Genomic DNA, 21,877 nt, shown 5'->3' with positions numbered 1-21,877 from the left:
GCATGGCGGCGGTGGAGATTCCACAGCGCAAGTCGCCGCCGGCGTCGAAGAGCAGAGAGGAGAGGAGAGTGAGAGTGAGAGCAGAGATGAGTGCGGGCAGGGGAGCAGAGTGAGAGGGAGGGAGGCGACTTAATGAGCGCATGAGCGGGTGCGGTCCGACCGCACCGGTCGGTCCGAGTAACGGCCGTTAACGGCCTCTCTGTCACGCGCGGCGATGACGTGGCCTGACAGGCGGGCCCGGTCCGTCAGAAAACGGTTTAAAACGCTAGCAACGGGCGATTTGGGTTTTTTTGAGACAGCCGACGAGAAAAGTGGCAGGTATCAGTCACAAACAAAAAAGTGGTGGTTTTTTGGAACCCTAGCATGAAAAGTGGTAGTTTTATGCTATTCACTCGAACGAACAAGTAGGAGGTTGATTCACACATGTAGCTGAATGCCGCAGCACGTGCTGCAATCTGTTTCTCTCAAAAGTGTATGATATGAACTCAATGACAGAGCTGCGCGCACCTCATCCTTTTTCTCCTGCTGTAAGCCTGTAATTGGGAAATGTCTCAAGTATCTTAGGCATGCACTTTCCATTGATGAGCTAGTTTGATGCATGGTCCGTGGAAAGAGTAGAATAGAATGGAAGTGCAAACCTGTCAAGGAAAGAATATATATAGGCCAAAGATGAATGACCCTCATACAACTCACACAACCAAGCCATGCCTGCTCTTCCTTCGACGATCACCCGCTCAGGGTGACCTACTGCTCCCACACTCCGTGATGAAATGGGACGACAAAGAGCTGCACCCCTAGTATTTTTTTGGGGGCAAAAGAGGGCTAACTTTATTCATTAACATCCTAAGTAGTACACAGACATAATTTTCCCCCTGGGAGAAGATATGGCTTCAAAGGCCATTTTGAAGTTACATCTAGAGACCTTGCTACATAGACCGTTCGGGAGACATTTTTTCCTGTGGATGCGGAGGAGATAGCCAAGATCAGAACATCACCGAGGATGGGAGATGACATCCTTGCATGGGGTCCAGAACACAATGGATGCTTTTCGGTGCGGAGCGCTTATCGACTTGCTTTGGAGGATCATCTTCGATCTTGTTCAGTCGCGGCGAGCAGGGCACCGGACGGGCGACGAGCCGTCTGGGCTTTTATTTAAGGTGCCTTGCTCCTCCCAAGGTTCGAACCTTTACTTGGCGGTTGATCACTAATTGTTTGCCCACTTGGGTAAATAAAAAACGTCGAGGACTGGAGGTTGTTAGATAATAACGAGAAATAAACGAGACAAAGAGACACGGAGATTTAACGTGGAAACCCTTGCGGGAGAAAACCACGGACGCACAAAGGCGCAATCACTATGAGGAGGAGTATTACAAGCACGAGACGACAGACCGTCTGAGGTGCAACTACATGGAGTATATATGATGGGCAACACATAGGAGTCCTTGTAGGACAAGTAAATGAGTTGTACTCGTACGCGTCGACGCCAACGCAAAGGCCCACACCAGTTGTACTACGTCTAGTCCAACACGGTACTAGAATTTGGATCACAATTTAACAATCTCCACCTTGAGCCAAATTCCCTCCAGTAGTCGAAGAAAGTGAATAACTCCATCCAAATCAGCATAAACACCTTGTGCGTCAAAGTCCATAGGACTAGTGAGAAATACCAACTAAGCCTGAGCAAAGCTCAAACTTATTGGTCGGAACTGGCTTCGTCATCATATCAGCAGGATTATCATGAGTACTTATCTTGCATACCTTCAAATCGACTTCAGCAACAACATCTCGAATATAATGAAATCTGACATCAATGTGCTTTGTTCTCTCATGATACATTGGATTCTTTGTAAGATATATGGCACTTTGACTGTCAGAAAATATGGTAGGGCAAGATGAATCTCCACAAAGCTCAGTGTATAAACCTCTCAACCAGATAGCTTCTTTGCATGCCTCAGAAATAGCCATATACTCGGCATCAGTAGTGAAAGAAGCCACAATAGACTGCAAAGTTGCTCTCCAACTCACAGCACAACCACCAATGGTGAAAACATAACCTGTGAGTGATCTTCTCTTATCCAAATCACCAGCAAAATCAGAATCAACAAAACCAACAAGTCCATCTCCAGTTTTCCCAAACTGTAAATAAGCATTAGAAGTACCTCGCAGGTATCTGAAAATCCACTGAACTGCTCTCCAATGCTCTTTTCCAGGATTAGCCATGTATCTACTGACAACACTCAATGCATATGACAAATCCGGACGAGAACAAACCATGGCAAACATAAGTGAACCAACTGCACTCGAATAGGGAACTCTAGACATGTACTCAATATCTGCATCTGACTTAGGACATAAAGCTGATGATAATTTGAAGTGTGCAGCTAACGGTGTACTCACTTGGCATTATGCATATTAAAACGACGAAGAACTTTATCAATATATCCCTTCTGACTAACATACACTTTTCCAGACGGTTTATCTCTGGATATTTCCATGCCAAGTATTTTCTTTGCTGCACCCAAATCCTTCATCTCAAATTCATTACTCAATTGCTTCTTTAGTTCATCAATATCTGACATACTCTTTGCAGCAATTAGCATATCATCAACATAAAGGAGCAAATAAATAGTTGAACCATTGACAGTTTTCAAATAAACACAACTATCATAATTAGACCTTTTGAAACCTTGAGAGAGCATCAAGGTGTCAAATCTCTTGTACCACTGTCTAGGGGATTGCTTCAATCCATAAAGAGATTTCTTTACCTTACAGACAAACTTTTCTTTTCCAGGAATAACAAAACCTTTAGGTTGTTCCATATAAATATCCTCTTCTAATTATCCATGTAAAAATGCAGTTTTAACATCCAATTGTTCAAGCTCAAGATCATGCATGGCAACAATACTGAGTAAAGTGCGAATAGAGCTATGCTTCACAACAAGAGAAAAGACTTCGTTATAGTCAATACCTGGAATCTGACTGTAACCTTTAGCAACTAACCTTGTTTTATATCTTGTCTCATCATTAGGAGGAACACCTTCTTTCCTCTTGAAAACCCACTTGCAACGAATAGGTTTCTTCTCTCTAGGTAATTTTACTAAATCCCAAGTGCCATTATTTTCAAGTGATTCCATCTCATCATGCATAGCGGTCATCCACTTATTACTATCACTAGAAATAATAGCCTCGGAATATGAAGAAGGCTCAGCATTACCTTCAATTTCTTCTGCAACAGATAAAGCAAAAGAAACAATATTGCACTCTTCAATTAACCTGTCAGGTTTAGTAGTACCCCGCCTAACTCTGTCACGTGCAAGATTCCAACTGGGTGGAACAATAGGCTGATTTGGAGTGGGAGTGACATTATCATCATTAACGACGGGTTCATCATGTGCATCAACAATTTCATTACCAGATGTATCACCTGAATCAATAACATGCTCCACCTGAACAGTAGGCTCCTGAACAATACACTGTTGTTCACTCTCAACGGGAACATTAGTAGATGAAACATCATGTAACATAGCAGATTCATTAAAGATAACATTTCTGCTAATAACAACCTTCTGGGTTTCAGGATTCCACAATTTAAAACCTTTAACACCAGACTTATAACCAAGAAAGATACACTTAACAGCCCTAGGCTCCAACTTTCCATTATCAACATCAGCATAAGAAGTGCAACCAAAAACTCTCAACTGTGAATAATCAGCAGGTGAACCAGACCATACCTCAATTGGAGTTTTCTTATTAAGAGCAATAGATGGTGAACGGTTAATGAGATAACAAGCAGTGGAAGCGGCCTCAGCCCAAAAATGCCTATGCAAACCTGCATTGACATGCAACGGGCTCTGGAAATAATGGTCCTGTTCATACGCTCAGCAACACCGTTTTGTTGATGAGTATAAGGAACGGTGTAATGTCTGACAATGCCTTCAGACTTGCAATAATTCTTAAATTGCTTAGAACAGAATTCCATACCATTATCAGTGCGAAGTATTTTTACCTTCTTTTCAGTTTGTCTTTCAATCATAATCTTCCACTCCTTAAATGCTGAGAATGCTTCATATTTATGCTTCAAGAAATAAGGCCAAACTTTTCTCGAATAATCATCAATAATAGTCAGCATGTAACTTGCACCACCTAGTGACTTTCTGCATGATGGTCCCCATAAATCAGAATGAACATAATCAAGAATACCTTCGGTTGTATGAGTCGAAGTGTTGAACTTCACCCTCTTGTGCTTGCCGAAGATACAATGCTCACAAAATCTCAGTTTACCAGGTTCATATCCATCAAGAAGACCTCTCTTATTTAACTCTGCTAAACCACGTTCACTCATATGTCCAAGACGCATATGCCAAAGATTAGCAGCATCACAATCAGAATTCTTTGAAATAACTGGAGTAGCGTTACCTAAAACGGTAGAACCTCGAAGGTAATAAAGACCATTGGTCGAACTTAAGTCACCTTTCATAACAACAAGGGAACCTTTGGTGACCTTCAAAACACTATCTCCACCTAAATATTTGTACCCCTTTGCATCAAGGGCACTCATAGAAATAAGATTTCTCTTCATCTTCGGAATATACCGAACATCTGTCAAAGTTCTGATTGTGCCATCAAACATCTTAATTCGAATAGAACCTATGCCTTCAATCTTGCATGGTGAATTATCAAAACCCAAAACGGAACCAGCAGAAGTAGTGGAATCAAAAGTATTAAACCAATCTCTATGTGGACACATATGAAAAGTGCATGCAGTGTCAAGTACCCACTCATCATTGGTCTCAGCACATCCAGCAATAACGACAAGAGCATCATCGGAACTATCGTCACGAGCAACGTTAGCAGAATTTTCACTTTGTTTGTTACCTTTTCTCTTTTCCTTGTTATGCAACTTGAAACACTCTAAGATGTCATGCCCTTCTCTCTTGCAATACCTGCAATACTTCTTGTCTCTGGATTGCGACCGGCCCCTGTAGCCGTTCTTACTTTTGCCTCTGTTTTCATTATGTGAGTTCTTCTCCTTTGTCCTGCCACGAACAGATAATCCCTCGGCTTGGGATGAACTCGAACCATCATGAGGCACCATTAATTTCATCTTCTCCTTAGAGTTCAAAGCTTCATAAACTTCATTAAGTGTGAGAGTATCAATATGGTGTCTCCAAAATTGGTATAAGAACTTGGCAGTGAACAAAGTAACATTAAAGCAGTATCTTCCTCTTCATACTTAACCTCCATTGCAGCTAGATCAGATATGATCTCTTTAAATTCTGAAATATGATTCAAAACATTACCTCCCTCGGGTAATCTGTGCAGGAATAATTTTTGCTTCAGATGCATCTTGCTGGTGAGATCTTTAGTCATGCAAATCCCTTCCAGCTTTAACCATAGAGCGGCGGCAGTTTCCTCTCTCAAAACTTCCTGCAAAATATTATTATGCAAATGGAGTTGAATTTGTGACAAAGCCTTACAATCAATTCTTTTCTCCTCATCAGTCCAGTCCTGAATTCTGTTCTTCTCAAAACTATCCAGTGCTTCATCATAGTCAGACTGTGCCAACAACGCCCGCATCTTGACTTGCCATAGGGTAAACCTTGTGTCACGGTCCAGCAACGGAAGATCGTACTTTATGGATGCCATGAGTCGATAAAATTGTGTACACAAAGTAGTACAAGCCGATAGAAAAATTCTTGACAGAATTAATGTTGCGGGGCAAAGAACTAGAGAGATAGCACCTGATAGTCGCTGGTGGCCGTAGCAATTGAAAAACTGTAGAAAAAGAAAATCTGGACTTCTGAATCAGCTTGGCCTCGTGAGTAGTAGTATTCAACTAGTACTAGCAGGTCACGTGGAGTAGTACTAGTACTTTGACTGCTCTGTGTTGATCCGGTCTTCACGTCACGATCGGAAGCAGCCTCAGGTTGCGCGCGGCAGCAGCGGAACTCGGATCGATGTGCGTGCTTGGGGACTTGAGCTTGTACGCAGCAGCAACAACTAGCGGATCGGACAAGACGGCTGCAACTTAGAGCGATTTATACGCGTGCGTACGAACAGAGATTCTGTCGGTCTCGCCTTCCTGAGGCGGCACGCTGAAAATTGATCCGGCTTCGAATTGACGGATCGCCTGAGACGCGTGCGGCTGCCAACACGTCGGAACCCTAATCTCCTGTCTCAAACTCGTATCTGAAACTTGGCTCTGTATACCACTTGTTAGATTATAACGAGAAATAAACGAGACAAAGAGACACGGAGATTTAACGTGGAAACCCTTGCGGGAGAAAACCACGGATGCACAAAGGCGCAATCACTATGAGGAGGAGTATTATGAGCACAAGACGACAGACCATCTGAGGTGCGACTACATGAAGTATATATGAGGGGCAACACATAGGAGTCCTTGTAGGACAAGTAAACGAGTTGTACTCGTACGCGTCGACACCAACGCAAAGGCCCACACCGGTTGTGCTACGTCTAGTCCAACACGGTACTAGAATTTGGGTCACAATTTTACAGAGGTATCTGATCAATGCCCTCTCTGCGCTATGGAGCCGGAGGACACGTTTCATGCCTTTTGCAGGTGCCCGAGGGCGGTGGCGTTATGGCAAGCTATGGCTGAGAGATGGAGGATTCCAGCTGCGTCGTCATTCCAGAGGACGGGCTCGGAGTGGCTCGCCCAAACTCTTTGCGACCTTCCTAACACGGAGAGGATGGAACTCATGATGACTCTATGGCGCTGCTGGCACGTAAGAAACGAGATGACACACCACAAGAAGCCGCCCCCGGTCGAAGCATCCAAAAGGTTCCTCCTCAGCTATGTCGACTCACTTGTGGGCATACAAAATAACCCAAGTGCAGATCCACTGAAGGGCAAGCAAGTGGTCGATGCAGTGGTGCTGACCAAACCCACATCACATGCTCCTGTTGCAGCTGGGCCGCAACCTCGATGGACACTTCCACCTGCAGGCTGGACAAAACTCAACGTCGACGGCTCATTCTGTGCATCTACCAGTACGGCTGGAGCGGGTATGATTCTGCGCGATAGTGCTGGCGAGGTCATATTCTCCTCATGCAGAGAACTGAGGTCATGTGCAGAACCCCTAGAGGCCGAACTGCTTGCGTGTAGAAGGGCCTGAACCTTGCTCTACAATGGACGCAGCAACTATCATAGTGGAAACAGACTGCCTTGTTGCTCTCAATATGATCATAGGAGAAGAGAGAGATCGGTCCTGTTACTCCATGCTTGCGGACCAGATTAAGAGGCTCATGGGAGAAGGGAGATTAGTTAAGCTAGTGCATGTACGTAGAGAACAGAATGGCATAAGCCATTACCTTACTTCCTTTGGTAGAACTGAATGCACCGTCGTGTGGCTGGGTTTAGGTCCAGGTGATATCCCTGACCATTGTAAGAATGAACGGGCTCCTGAGTGATCAATAATAATCCCTTTTCACCCGCAAAAAAAAGTAGGAGAAGATATGTTTGAGAAAGCTTTCTTAGCAAGTGCATGAGTAAGGGGATTCTGGGATCTAGGGATGTGTTTCACTTGAAGGAGCTAAGACTTGAAGTGGCGTTGGAGAAATCAGCAAGCACCGGCTTGATTTGAAAAGATGGTTCCTCGCTTCCGCAGCTTCGACCAATGTCCTGCAATCAGAATAGAAAGAAGCAAAATTCCAACTCAAAGCCTTTGATTGCCGAGGCAGCCCTAGTTAGGGTAGCCAATGTGGCTTTGTTAGGGTTGCCTGCGACAACATTTGCTGGTCGACGGAGCCAGGAGGAATGCACCTCCGATGTGGAGGCTGACTCGTGGGACCGAACTGATAGGAACTGGTCAAACTAGAACTTTAAAGGCATACAAACTTGAAGAATTTTTCTCAAATGAGATATTTTAGTGTAATTTCTGATAAAGTGTCGCAAATTCAATCTGAATCTCATGAGGCAAATCTATCATATATGCTAAAATAGACCGGACATGAATCCGATCAGTGGAGCAATGGCATCAACCAACGTGTGGTATATATATCAGTGTCTTTCTCTCTTCTACACAGCTACAACACGGGAAGACCAATCATACATACTGGCTGGCCGGACAAATAAACAAGAAGAAGAAAAATTCAATGAATCAATATATAGCCTGTGCGCAATCTGCAGCACGTGTCTCTCTCTACATACATACGTCTTCGTCTCGACAGAGTCATGACCACGACACCATGGCCAGAACGGCGGCCATAGCCACCAAGCTTTCCGTCCACCGCCACCTCCTCACCTATGTATAACGAAAGCAGGAGCATCAACATGGAGTAAAGTGAGATATGTCTACATGATTCCAAAGTGGAAAACAAAAGCATTGCTTGTAAAGGAGGGCTAGCATAAATTCCACTGCTCTGGTATGCTGGCCTAGCTAGCACACGGCATGCAATGCAACTTTACTTGGTGCCCAGCATGATTGGTTGCACACTGGATGACTAGATCTATCTATCCCGTTTGCTTTCGTATGTGTAAACAAATTTTTCATGGCATCTTAATTTCTGAAATCAAATATTCAAATTTGTATATTGCTAACTTCACATACTAACCAAAAATATCAGGCTATAGTACTCCATTCGATCCATATTATTTGTCTTTCAAACGGATGTATCTAGCACTGATTGGAGTAGCTTCTTTGTCAGTAATTATTATTCAGGAGAGTCCATTGTATCCTCAAAGAGTGAGCTACACTAGCCAGAAAAGCTAACATTATCAAAATTATACTTGCTTTTATATATCGAATTTAGTTAATACTTCCTCCGTTCCTAAATATTTGTCTTTTTAGAGATTTCAAATGGTCTAACACATACGGATGTATATAAACATATTTTAGAGTGTAGATTCACTCATTTTGCTCCGTATGTAGTCACTTGTTGAAATCTCTAGAAAGACAAATATTTAGGAACGAAGGGAGTACAAATGTTTTTTTTAAGTCAGTTAACACAAGTTAATGCATTACGACGTGTAATCACGTACCTTGCGCGTCGCATCAGAAATGGTGTAGAGTCCGCCCGGGCCGACGGCGAACCCGTCCGTCCCGGCGGGCCCTTCCCCCACCACCATGCCGACGCCACTATCCGTGCCATTGCCGCTGCCGCCGCCGTCCCCATTGCCGCTCCCCTTCAAGCCTTTGATCGTGGGCGCCTTGACGCCGACGTCGTAGGCGGGCGTGCCGTCCGGCTTGAACAGGCCGTAGTGCCGCTCCGACGCCGGTCCGGGCTTCTGGTCCTCGTTGAACAGCGCGAACACGTACACCTGCAGCGGCTCCCCGGGCGCCGCCGGCGTGCCCTTCCCCTGCGCCACCAGCCGCATCAGGTTCCCGTTGTACCTGGCCGCGTTCTGCGGCGTGGCGCCGGCCTCGTCGCCGTCCCCCTGCGACGGCCACCCGGTCTCCGACACCCGGATCTCCACCGCACGCCCGTAGTCGGCGGCGCAGATGGCCGTGCGCACGGCGTCCACCTGCGCGTGCAGCATGTTGCCGTACCGCAGCCCCGTGGCGGAGTCCACCACGGCGGCCGCGCTCGGCTCGAACAGCACGTAGTCCAGGTCCACCGTGCCCGGGTCGGCCTTGTACGCGAAGTAGGGGTACGCGTTCACGAGGAACGGCGAGCCGGTCTTGGCGAGGAAGGCGAGGAGCGGCGTGATGTAGGGGAGGAGGTCGCGCCGGAAGGACGCGGAGGAGGGCGGGAAGGAGGAGGAGAGCACGGCGAGGGAGTGCGCGGTGGTGACCGCGACGCGGGAGGTGAGGTTGCACGCGGCCAGCGCCGCGTGGAGCGACTGCATGGCTGGGAGGAGGGAGCGCAGCATGGTGGCGTCGGAGCCTGTCAGCACCTCGTTGCCGACGGTGACCGCGGTGATGGACGCCGCCGGGAGGTGCGGGAGGATGTTGGCGCGGACCCAGGCCGCGGCCGCGGACGGGTCGGACGCCAGGCGCGGGACCATGTTGTCGGGCAGCCCCACGGTGAAGTCCACGCCGGAGCCGGCGAACGCGCTCAGCACGCGCGCGTCCGCGTCGTACAGCTTGACCTTGCTGGCGTTCAGCGCGCGGAGGAGCACGGCCGCCGCCTGCGGCGACGGCAGGTTGTCGGCCACCTGGCCGTAGTTCACCCCGAGCGCCGCGGAACCTCCGCTGGCCGCCGCCACGTCCAATGCAAGCGCGGCGACGGCAACGGCGAGCAGGTGCCGGAGCGCCATCGGAGCGGGGAGCGGGAGTACGAATGTGGTGGAGCTGTCTGACAAGGCCGGGAGCCCGGGAGTGAACTGACAGCACCGTAGGAGAATGGGAATCGCGCGCTTTATATGGGAGCTGTTTTTGTGTCTCTCTGAGAAGGTGCCGTTGGCAGGCTGGTCGCTTCCATCAGGGCCGTACAAGACCGAAGATCCGGTTGAGATTTCGTGTGGGGTCTCGTGTGCACGAATCACGAGGCTTATTTACAGTCTGGAGATGGACAGCTCGGCGTTGAAATTGGTCAAAGTGGTGTCGGAGTCGGAGTTCCAATACGAGACAAAGCAATATTTTGGTCCCCTTTTCTGAAAAAAGGTACTACATTTGAATGACACTTTGTTTTCAGGGACTTTTTTGTGTTGGGACTAGAAAAGGTCCCTAGCAAACCAAACAGAGTGAGACTTTTTTGGGACTTTTTGTTAAAAATCCTTAGAAACATCTCCTTGAGAGTCTTTTTTAAAAAGTCCTAGGGACTAGAAAAAGTCCTAGGACTAGAGAAGCAAACACCACCCGGATATATCGACGAGAAATTGTTCGCCCCTTGCCACTTTGTTGTGCAATGTGTATGCCCCAAAAAATAGGGATGTTAGCCGTATTAGCCCCCACATACACACACACACAAAACACAAAACACAATGCAAAAGGCTACCGCATGTTGCACGATGAGACGGCTTTGATGAAGAGTTGTGGTACAAGTCGCGGAAACCGTTTTGGCTTAACTAGGTTGCTCTGCGTAGTTTGCCACATCTCCAGTGCCCAGGAGGATTGTTCATGTGATCTAGGGCTTACTCGGCGCGCCGTGTGAGACTGACAATGGGACCCATCCGATGGAATGAGGCAAAACTTTAAAAGAGGAAAAAAAAACTCGAACAAACTCGCTTAAAAGGAGTATCTTGCAGAAATCCCTAATAAAAGCCATAAGCAAAGTGAATCCCGCGGGGTAAAAAGTGTAAGTGACTCATGTCATTCGAAAACTGGTCTAGTAGAGCTTGTGCACATGACCCGTTCACGTGGATCAATTCTAATCCGTGATGCAGCAACAGGAACAGCATCCGTCTTTGGCATATGTTCTTTCCCTGAGAAGTTTGCACTTTCATTCTGCTCTGCTATCTTCCCGCAGACAATCAAACTAGCTGGTCAACGATAAGCGCCTAACATATTCAGACAGATCTCAATGAACGCGTGTTCTGTTTTTGAGTTCATAGTTTCATACGCTGTCCAGATAAAGAAACTCTAGCTAGCTACTGCATGCTGCTGAATTCAGCTACTTGTCTGGCTCAAGCTTAGCGCATCCATTGCGCCGACCTGAATGAAACACATGCATGCAGCAACCCAAAGTCGGCACGCAAATTATCTCTCCACGCACGCAGGACGACATTGCACCTTGACAGTGACTCGAGTGAAAGAAGTTTGATTGAACCCAATTGGAGGGAGCCAACAGCGACATCTTTCGCTTCAATAGGTTATCTATCTAGGGAGATAGCACTACCAAAGCATAGATGGCTCGAAAAGAAGGCAAAGCATCAGCGCACAGTAGTAGTACATGAGCCCGGTGGCCACTTTAATTCAAAGCGATCGATCAACGGTGCACTGCGGAGCGTAGCTAGCTCCCTTGCTTTGGCTAACCATTTCCCCCGATCGCTTTTGCCGTAGGTAATGTCAAAAGAAGGCTACTGCGTGGACGCAGGTGACCTGAAGCTGATCACGGTGGGTTTGATGTGGCTGGAATATGTCTGGTCTCTCTTTGGAAGAGAGAAAGAGCGGCCATTGGTCGAGCGTCGAGATGGAGCGAGTGCAAAGCAATGAATCCTTGGTGGCCAAAGGTGAGAGACTTCCTTTTCTTCTTGGCGCAGGAACTAGCCAGTGTTTTTCCTTCTTCTTCTTTTTTGCGAGAAAAGGAACCAGTTACTGCCGCCGTTGCTCGTCCGACGCATCTGCCCACCGGTTGAACAAAACCCCGGGTGATCCTCAGCAGTTCTCTTGGATGGCCTAGGAGCAGCAGGCATCTCATCAACAGCAACACCACAGACCGAGAAAGGTGAAGATCCTCCTTTGATGCAGGTACAGTACAGTCCATCCTCCCCAGGACGCAGTTCAGATTTCACCAAGGAGACGGACGCCCCTGAAGGCAAAGATGGTTCTGTAAAGTCCAAATAATACTCCAAAGAGCAGCAGAGCAAAAAACACCCTTCTTATCAATCTACCCCAATATATGCAACCGAATAAGATGCACCGGTCTCGGTCCACCCGATGGACGCTTCCGCGAGGTTCAGTGCGACGTTTTAGATGTACCCCACTTTAGACGTCCCACTGAACCTCATGCTGATTTGGTTGCGGTAACGTGGACGAAGATAACGACCCAGAGTTATGCGGACTGAAAGCAGGGTATCTGCAGACACTAAGCTGAGGACTGCCCTTGTTTCAGGCCTGCTTTATATACCTATGCTTAAAACCCTGTCACGCCATGTAGGCTTAACTAGGTTTCATTATTGCTCTATAATCCAATAAGACCAGAAAGAATACATTGCACTGAAGATGGGATTGTCAGTGTAAGGGTTCAGACTATTACCAACATGCATAGTCAGGAAAACCAAAGGAGAAGCACTCTTTCCGAGTGAGTGGACCACATTTTCTTTGTCAAGGGAAGCAGATAACAAAGTAGCACAATATTGACGAATATCTGCTGACGAAGGTAACATGCAATAATTCAGGGAGTGTACATTTAGTGCATGCCAGGAGTAGATTGGAACCACATGGTAGTAATTACTACGAAGTTTTCATTCAGATGGACGTGGGCTCAACCGACTCGATCGAGCAGCCTAAGTCCTGAACTCCTGATTCGCGCCTCCGCTTTCTTTTCTCCAGCATCACTTTCTTATTTTCGTTCGCAGCAAGGGCCACCGTAGTGGGGACCATCGGCGGCTGGCAGGAATGGCAGCTGTCCTCAGGGGGAAATAGGTCCTCTGCCAATATAAAATGTAGGAAGTCAATATTATCAATTGGGCAAAAAGGAAGAATCGCGAGGCAAAGGGCATGGAATATCAAGATGTTTCTATTTAGAACAATATCATCAATGAAGTGAGGAGCAGAAAAAAAAGATGTGGTACTGCTGATGATGGAATACGTTCTTTCGAAGTGCAAAGTTAATAGGAATACATACATAACAAATATGTATGGCAGGGCACATACCTTTTGTTCTATGTGAGCAAGCTTCGGCTTGTTCTCCTCTGCTTCACACCACTGCTCTAAGTTACCGCAGTAGCTAACGTTTAATTCTTGGAGGTTTGTGAGCTGTTGTATGCTGTCTGGCAGATCGTGATAGCAAAACAGCTACAAATTATAAGTTTCTTGAGAGAGGTAAGTTCTCCTAACCACAGCGGCAGCTGTCTCAAGCTACAACAGATATTTAGTTTTAATGATTGCAGCTGTTTGAGTTGCCTCATGTTACCGGGCAATTCCTCTAGCGTCATGCATCGGTTTATCGTCAGTTGCTGAACAGATGCCAACTCTCCTACCCATTCCGACAGTTTTGAATGGGCAAAGGTGATCTCTGGCGAGCTTGTCAAATCCCAGCAATTATAGCTGTGCAAAGCAATGAGGGCAGGTATATGGTGAAGCAATCTCCACTGGTGCAGAGGCACCTTGCTTCTTCCAACTATCAGAGTAGTAGATACTCCTGAAAAAGATGAGGAAGCATCATTGTGTGACACACTCCCTGCCCATGATATGAGCACATTATCACTTCCGCGTATACTCCAAGATGCAGCTCTAGGAAGGTGTGGTGTTATCCTCAACTTGGGGCAAAAATGTATGTTCACTTGCTCAAGCTTACAGAACATGAGCTCATTCACACCATCCTCACCGCTACAGTATGTTGTGTTCCATTCTTCCAGGCTTTCCATTTCTTCCAGAGTAAGCACCCGGAGGTTTGGTGGTAGTTGGGCGAGAGGTGGAAGGCTTTTGCAGTTGGGCAAACCATACATCTCCATTCGGTCAAGATTAGGGAGATAATTGCCAATACTCATTACCCAGTCTGGAAAGCTGGCACTAATATAACCATATATCTCAAACTTTTGCAAAGTGGTTGGTGGCACTAGCTCCCTCAGCAACTCCATGTCATCCACAGATCTCTCAGCTTGTGGGTTCCACATTAATGACATTTCTTCAATCCTATGTTTTTCAATCAGTCTTACACTCCGTGCCTCTTCTGGGGACTTCACATTTTCAAGTTTCTTGATGTTCAGCTTGTGAGGATTTACATGCTCAAGAAAGCCAAGGTTGCTGTAACATTTACCATCATCGGTAGTTACAGAAAATAGTGGCAACAAGCCAAAAAGGCTTTGACGGTCCATTTTAGCCACACATTCTGGAAGCCTGGCAACTTGGCGGCACCCGTGAAGTACCAGCTTCCGGAGGCAGCTAGCACTTTCTGGTATACTAATAAGAGGATGGCCATTAAAAGACAGGTCCAGGTGCTCCATATTGGGAAGCCTACAGATACTGTCAATGAAACTCTCGGTTTGAACTGTTGATGAGCTGTCAAATATATGATGCATGCACCTTGATAGCCTCAGATTGCGGAGTTCGGTGAGATTGGTGATGACTTCTGGACGCCCTCTGAGATTTTCACATGCTGTTAATTCTAATTGTTGGAGTTTGGTAAGGTTAGCCAAAGCTTCGGGTAATCCTATAACATTATCACTGTTTGATAAGTTCAGATATACCAACTCTTTGAGATTCGCAAACGAATTTGGGAGTTCTTTCAGATTTTCACAATCTGATAAGTTAAGATACATCAGACCTTCCATTTCACTAATTGACTCTGGCAATGCTGACAATTCCTGACAATTATGAAGGTTGAGATAATTCAATTTTTGAAGCATACCGATACACCCGAGATCCACTCGACCACGGATATTTGGAGCACTAAGATACCTCAACTGCTTCAGTTGACCAATAGAAGCAACCAATCTATTTGAACTGACTGATGAATGCAAGACGCGAACGTACTTTGCTGGTGCAATTGCATCACGATGGAACTTGTACCATGACGGCCATGAGGTTTCATCGCCCACAATATTTAGCGTCCTTATCTTTTCAGGTGAAGTCGTCGATGACTTTAGTGGCTTCGCGGAATCTATGTTCCATGCATAGCGGCAGTTGGGGCCCGCCAAATTAAATTCGTCAGCCATGACTGACCTTGCGAGGTCATACACGAGGTCATGCATTGTGAACAGTGTGACAATATTGTCTATGTCGTACCATTCAACAATAGCCTGCACGATAATATACAAGGGTGTAAGACTTGCACTTAAATTTTTACTACTGATGCAAGGATAGGCTATGCACAATTGGCTGGAACGAATAATTAGAGGATAACTAACCGGATGTTAATCTGGGTTTGCAATTCAGAGTTCAGTCTACTGCTTTTTCCATCTAACCTATTGCTTACTTCGTAATGACTTAATCATCAACAAAATTTTAGTCTAATCTAATGCAATTATCATCTAATGCCGTTCATATTATAAAACTACACACGAGTGAGAAGTAAAATAAGAACTTGAACTCCAAATTATTACATGTGTCTTGTACAAATTGGACTATATGAACAAAATGTTAGTTTAGAGAGCATTCTAACACAAACGTCGGCTGCTCCCCCTCCCCTCCATTTAAACCACCTGAGGGGATTGTAGGGGAGTGGGATCGTTTGCACCCACGACCCCACTCCCCTACGTGATACACGGGTACTTTAAAAGCCTCGGGGAGCCCAATCGTCGAGCGCGGCCACAACAGATCCCGCTCGTGGGCCGAGGCTGCGGCTTGGCAGGCCCGGTTCACGGCAACGTCCCGTTGCGCGCGTGGCCTGGCAGGGCTCTGCCCGCCGTAGGGCAACACGTGGCGTGCCCTCGGCCTGCGGCGGGCGCACCTTTTTGTGTCGGCGGGCGCGAGCCGGCCAGACCGTTCGTTTTCCCCTCCGGTCGGACGCCGAGGCAGCCTGGTCGCCCGCAATCGAAGTTTGCGGCGCCGGGCCGGTCTCCTGCTGGGGATGCAGAGCCGGCCGCATCCGCGCTCGGCTGAATCCACCATCTCCAGGGGGGAATAAGCTGCCGAGGCCCGCCGCTTCGAGCCGCCAGGCCTCAACAGCTTCGGGAACTACCGTTGGAGGGATGACCCCAGGTAGGCTCAAACGCACAAGTCCACTTTTCAAAACATCGGGGCGGCCAACGTCCCTTAGTCCGCCTGGCCCTCCAGCCGGCTTCCCCGTCGCAAGCCAGCTGGCCACGGCGCCGCGATTGGGTCGGCTGGCCGCAGGCCGGCGGAGTCAGTGTCGTCCCGTCGAACCGTCCGACAGGACCTCTCCCACGTAGGGGAGAGCGTGGCTACAGTGCCACTGGCCGGAGAGGGCGTGGCTACAGTGTGCGTAGGACCGCTAACCGGGGCGACCGACGTCAGCGTGGCCCGACACCGTAGCTACACAGTACCAACCACTCCATGACGCGGCGGACGAAGTGCCAATGTCGAGCACCCGGCGGGCTCCATTGCCGGCTGGAGACGATGACAATGGGGCCCCATCCCCCTTTAGTTTATTGCTTCTAACCTGGGAGGTCGGGCTATAAGACCTTCCAGGAACCGCCCAGTAGGGGTCGGCTCATTCTACACCCTCACACACACACTCGCCCGAGGCAAGGAAGATAGGTAGCTCGTTCCTCCTCCACCAAGAATAATTCCAGGAGCACCATTGTAGCCCTCGTGATCCTTCATAGTCGATCCAGTAGGACGAGGGGTGTTACCTCCCTCGGAGGGTCCCGAACCTGGGTACATCGTGTGTCTCGCACCGCTTGTCCCCAACCTCGCTTCCGAAACCCACCGACCTCCTCTGGCCCCAGCCACTCTCAATTAGCCATCCCATGGCATCTGCCGTGAGAATACCACGACATCCAAGTCAGGAAAACATCTTGGGCCTCCCTGTGAGTCGGCCCACAGTACTCATGCATGAGCCGGCAGCCATGGGCCGGGTCTCGTTTGAGTCCTTGGTCTTGTTTCGATTCCTCTCTGAGGCTCGGAAGTAGTGTGACCCAAGCACGTTTCAGTACTACCAAGCTCGGGGCTGGGTCTCACGACGCCGGGTCTCATCCGTGGGAAACATCCCCAACAGCGACCATCCACACGGTGACAGTCTGAGTCTTGTCTTCCTTGACTCTGCTCACACCGCGTCACACGAAGGTGACGGACGGTCGTGAATTCCGTGCCCATTCCCCATCATTACCACTGCTTATTCCACAGTTAGTGCACATGAACATCTAACTTCCATCTTTTGACTCAACATCTGTGTGCTAACTTATTTCCCAATGAAGAAATCCACATCATATCCGAATTGTGCAATACATTAATAAAATAAAATAATATCACAATTAAATGTGAAGGTATGAATTAATCTGCTCACCTTTGAATGTTGAAGAAATGACATCTCCAGAAGCTGCATAATGTAACTCTCACCGAGTTGCCAATAAGAGAATATACTAGATGGCTCCATGAATCCAAGAGCAATCCATTGATGAATTAACTCATCTTTAATCATTATGTGGCCCTTTGGAAAGATTGCACAATAAGCAAAGCACGACTTTAAATATGGAGGCATCAAGTTGTAGCTTAACAACAAGGATCCAAGCACTTCATGACTAGATGATGCATCTGTAGAAGTAGATAGATTCCAGATATGATTGGTTCTGACCGAATTCCATTCTCCATACGACTTGGACCTCAAAATGTGTCCAAGTGATTGAGCAGCTAAAGCTACGCCTTTGCACTTTTTTGCAATATCCCTTCCAATCGGCTCCAACCGTTCTTTGTCGTCCCTTGTTTCGAATTTACTCTTTTGGCTCATTATTTCCCAGCACATCTCATCTGACAATTGAGGTAATTTGTAAGGCTGCACAGTGGAGATTTCATTTGCAATCCCTTCATCACGTGTGGTAACTACAACCATCACCTTGCACCCCTTACTCTGCTTCAGCATAGACTTTAATTCTTCTAGTTGAGAAGGACGCTTCTCCCACAGGTCATCCAGAATGATCAAAGCATTCTTCTTCTCAGCAAGTAGCTCTTGAAGGCGAATGTTAATACTGTGCAGATCAAGTATCTGCTGGCTCTGTTGTCTTGATAGTTGTGATATTATAGTGTTGCCAATTTTTTTCAAGTCAAATATCTGGGAAACATAGACCCATACCCGAGAGTGTTTTTCAAACTCAGGATGATTGTAAACCAATCTTGCCAAGGTGGACTTTCCAATTCCTCCCAAGCCCCATATGGGAACAAAGGTGGTATGTTCAGTGGTGCTCCCAGATAATCGAGCCAAGATTTCCAGTTTTTCCTCGGCCCTCCCGATGATTTCTGCTTCCACCATAGTCCCTGCATTTTCCCGGATATCAGGAAGTTGTGGCTCATTGCTGCGAGTTTCTGGCAGAAGACGATAGTTCTGATGGTCTTCTGTTATCTTCTGTAGACGCTTTTGCATCTTTTTCATCTTGTCCGGCATACTGATCTTCTTCCTCATAGCTCCGACCTGCAAGAGGAATGACTTGATCTGTCAGTACCATTGAAGACATGAAAAGTACATACACGTGGTGGTAATCTTATGAGATGCTGTTGCACTTTAAATCAAGAAAAGCGCATGTAGATAATTTAAATTCACATAGTAACAAGTATGGTCTTATCCGTGTAGCAGAACAGGATATCTAAATAAATTCAAATTCATCTAGATAATTTACTTCACTATATGGATTCAGATTTTTAGGATGATGAATTTATTCAGTACATAATTTACCTGATCCATCAGTTCAAATTCATCATCTAGACATATTCAGGTCCATCAGTCTCTCATATCCCAGGGGAAAAAGAGCAACAACATTCAGATCCAGATTGATGGCAACCAAATGAACATACCCGGGACTGTGTGTCAGATTCGAAATCGTCGAGCATGTCGGAGATGTCATACATGGCGGCCTTGAGCCGGTTCACCCACAGCAGCGCCGAGCTGTCGTTGATGGAGCGCCTCTCGGCGTCGCTGAGCGCGGCCTCCACCGACTCCAGCGTCATCTTCATCTTCTGCAGATCTTTCTTCAGGTTCTTGTGCAGCTTGATCTTGCCGCCGATGGCGGATCCGATCTGTTTTATCACCACCTTGATGACGCCCGAGGCGACCATGCCCCCGACGACGGCTGCCGCTGCCGCCATTGCTGGCCCGGGCGGATCTTACGGGGACACCGATAACACTGACGCGCGGTTCTCACAGCCTAGTGCAGAGGAAGGAGTCGGTGAGGCAGAGGTCGCCGGAGAGGATCGTAGAGGGGGAGAAAGAGACTGGCCTGTATCAACGCCGTCTGCAAGGGACTCCGTCGCCGCCGGTGACCGGGAAGCAAGGAGGATACAGCGCTTGCGGGGAAGAAGAGATAGGCACAATGAAGAAGGGGGGCAGATTCTTCTTTTCATTCTCTGAATCGAGTGGTTGCAGACTCGCGGCCTGATAAGTGCCGACGGCGACGGCGACGGCGACGAGGTGTGGACTGGATGTGGTCGAGTGTGAGCGCGAGAGGGGAAGAAAGATTCGCCGGAGTTGTCTCTTTCTTTGACCGGGAGCACCCAACCCAAGTGTGCCTCTCTTCCCCGCGTGAACGCGGATCTGCGGCCGGGGCGGGGATTCAGTCCCGTAGTACATAGGTTTGGAGACGGAGACGGAGGAAGCATCGTCGCCGGGAGGAGGGCCCCCGGCCGATCTGCTGCAGCGGGGATGAAGATCAGGGTCCTGTTGGGGACCAGGATGATACTGTCACCTCTGCAGCGGAGGCAGAACCAAAGTCAAGTTTCTTTTTTTTTTTAATGTATGAGGGAGACGACTAGTCAAGTGGTGCTTTTTTTTAATGAGGAGGCGACAAGTCAACCGATGCTGCGTGGGAATGTGAGGTCCAGGAGAAGTATCCATCAACTATCCTAAAAAAATCCCCTCAAAAAAACTATCCTCAAAAATAAAGTCAACAAGTATTAATCAACGCGCTAAAAAAGTGAGATATTTTAAATTTTTTAAAAGGAAAATGGGTTAATAAAACAAAGTGGCTGATACATCACCAACATAAACCAGCCCGAGACTGCAACCAAAGGAGCCAATAATTATGTCACCCAAATGACGTGAGTTGACACCCTAAAACTCCAGAGCCACCGCGTTGCCATGCCTAGACCGGCTGAGGAATTATCGAAGGCAACGGCTGGGATGAACACCCCACATCTTGTACTTTCAATCTCACCTTCTGCTTTCTTCCACATCTCACCCACTCCCTCTTCTTGTATGATTGTATCCCAAGTTCTACTCAGGTTGTGAATCTTTATTCCTAAACTATCACTTTAAAGAGCAAACTATCATGTGTGTGCTTGATTTTTTTTTTGCGGGGTATGTGTATGCTTGATTAGAGTGATTGTTTGCGCGCACACACGCTTGATTCAGGCTCGTAATAGTGTAAGTCAATATAAGAGGCATTTCGATCCGAAGTTGACTATGATCTACTTGCAATTCCCTTGATTTACTCGTGAAACTCCGGCGAAGGGTGTGAAATTCATCGTGATTTTTGCACAAAGCACTCTGCCACACTATGTGAAGCGGATTCATGTGAAGTTGGAAAGCCACAACACCTTCATCATTTTTTTTTGGGAAACCACACGCTAGAATAGCCACACTGTACCTTCTTCACTTATGATGAATCCACGAGACCACAAGCCTCGTTTTATTTTACCTTCTATTTCTACTTAGGTTTTACTTTCCATATACGAAAATGATTTCTTTTTTAAACTTATTTTTGTTTCATTTTTTACAAATCAATTATTTAGAATAAAATATAGTTTCTAAATGTATGATGAACATTTTAATTCACATAATGCGTATAATTAAAAATAATTTTTTATTTGTGCAAAATTTCATACACGAATATACTTTTTATGTACACTAACCTTTTAAAGTACATGACGACCATTTGCACACATGCTTAGTTCCCTCATTTCTGCAATATATTTACAAACCATTTTAGGAAAAATGCTAATCAAAATACATTTTACCTTTTTTACAAAACCAATATACATTTTTTCCTGAAAAATTGAAACAAAGTCATGGACTAAAGGGCCCGTCCTATGAGCCAAACAAATGAGGCCCAACACCTTCGGGAGCTTCCCGTTTTCCTCCGGAACGCCTATGTCTTGCTTCGCGAGAGCTATGTCTCGCCTTACGTGAGACGTAGCGATCTCTCGCTGAATGGTCTGGAGTAGTCGGGCCAGCCCACTAGCGTGTGTAAAAATGGCAGCGCGCGGGGATCGAACCTGGCCCGTCCTAGAAGCATCGTCGCACTGATAGCCAGTGTATCTCGAGACAACATCGAGGTTGTGCTAAATTACTTGGGCACAACCTATTAGAAGGGAAAGAGCTACTTTTACACAGGTTTTCTGGTATTTTTCGGTTTTTTTACTTCTCCATTTTCTTCTGTTATTTCGGTTTGCTTCGGGCTTTTTTCTTTTATTTTGCTTTCTTTTTTATTTCTCCATTTTTTATTTTTATTCTTTTGTTGCTTCTGCTTTCAATGCTATTT

General features: G+C 46.9%; 2 protein-coding genes across 3 annotated transcripts; both read right to left on the bottom strand.

Moving 5' to 3' along the window:
- Positions 1 to 7,997: 7,997 nt before the first annotated feature.
- On the bottom strand, positions 7,998 to 10,302 carry LOC109774172 (glucan endo-1,3-beta-glucosidase 14). The gene is made up of 2 exons (XM_020332887.4): positions 9,005 to 10,302; positions 7,998 to 8,267 (listed from the first exon to the last, which is right to left on the bottom strand). Exons 1-2 carry the CDS (start codon positions 10,220 to 10,222, stop codon positions 8,196 to 8,198), a joined length of 1,290 nt encoding a protein of 429 aa, XP_020188476.1. The 5' UTR covers positions 10,223 to 10,302; the 3' UTR covers positions 7,998 to 8,195.
- A 2,569-nt stretch (positions 10,303 to 12,871) lies between these two features.
- Positions 12,872 to 19,747, bottom strand: LOC109774158 (putative disease resistance protein RGA3). 2 transcript variants are annotated; one of them, XM_040396390.3, is made up of 5 exons: positions 19,619 to 19,732; positions 19,197 to 19,546; positions 17,698 to 18,816; positions 13,443 to 15,529; positions 12,872 to 13,216 (listed from the first exon to the last, which is right to left on the bottom strand). In XM_040396390.3, the coding sequence occupies exons 2-4, from the start codon at positions 19,485 to 19,487 to the stop codon at positions 13,523 to 13,525; spliced, it is 3,417 nt and encodes a 1,138-aa protein (XP_040252324.1). In that variant the 5' UTR covers positions 19,488 to 19,546; positions 19,619 to 19,732; the 3' UTR covers positions 12,872 to 13,216; positions 13,443 to 13,522. The 2 variants fall into 2 exon arrangements, with proteins under 2 accessions (XP_040252324.1, XP_045087672.1); XM_045231737.2 differs by having other exon boundaries at positions 19,197 to 19,747.
- Between the last annotated feature and the right edge of the window lie 2,130 nt (positions 19,748 to 21,877).

This window comes from Aegilops tauschii, chromosome 7, assembly GCF_002575655.3.
Source record: "Aegilops tauschii subsp. strangulata cultivar AL8/78 chromosome 7, Aet v6.0, whole genome shotgun sequence".
NCBI lineage: Eukaryota > Viridiplantae > Streptophyta > Magnoliopsida > Poales > Poaceae > Aegilops > Aegilops tauschii.
Note: the sequence above shows the minus strand (reverse complement) of the source record. Positions and strands in the feature narration are given on the sequence as shown.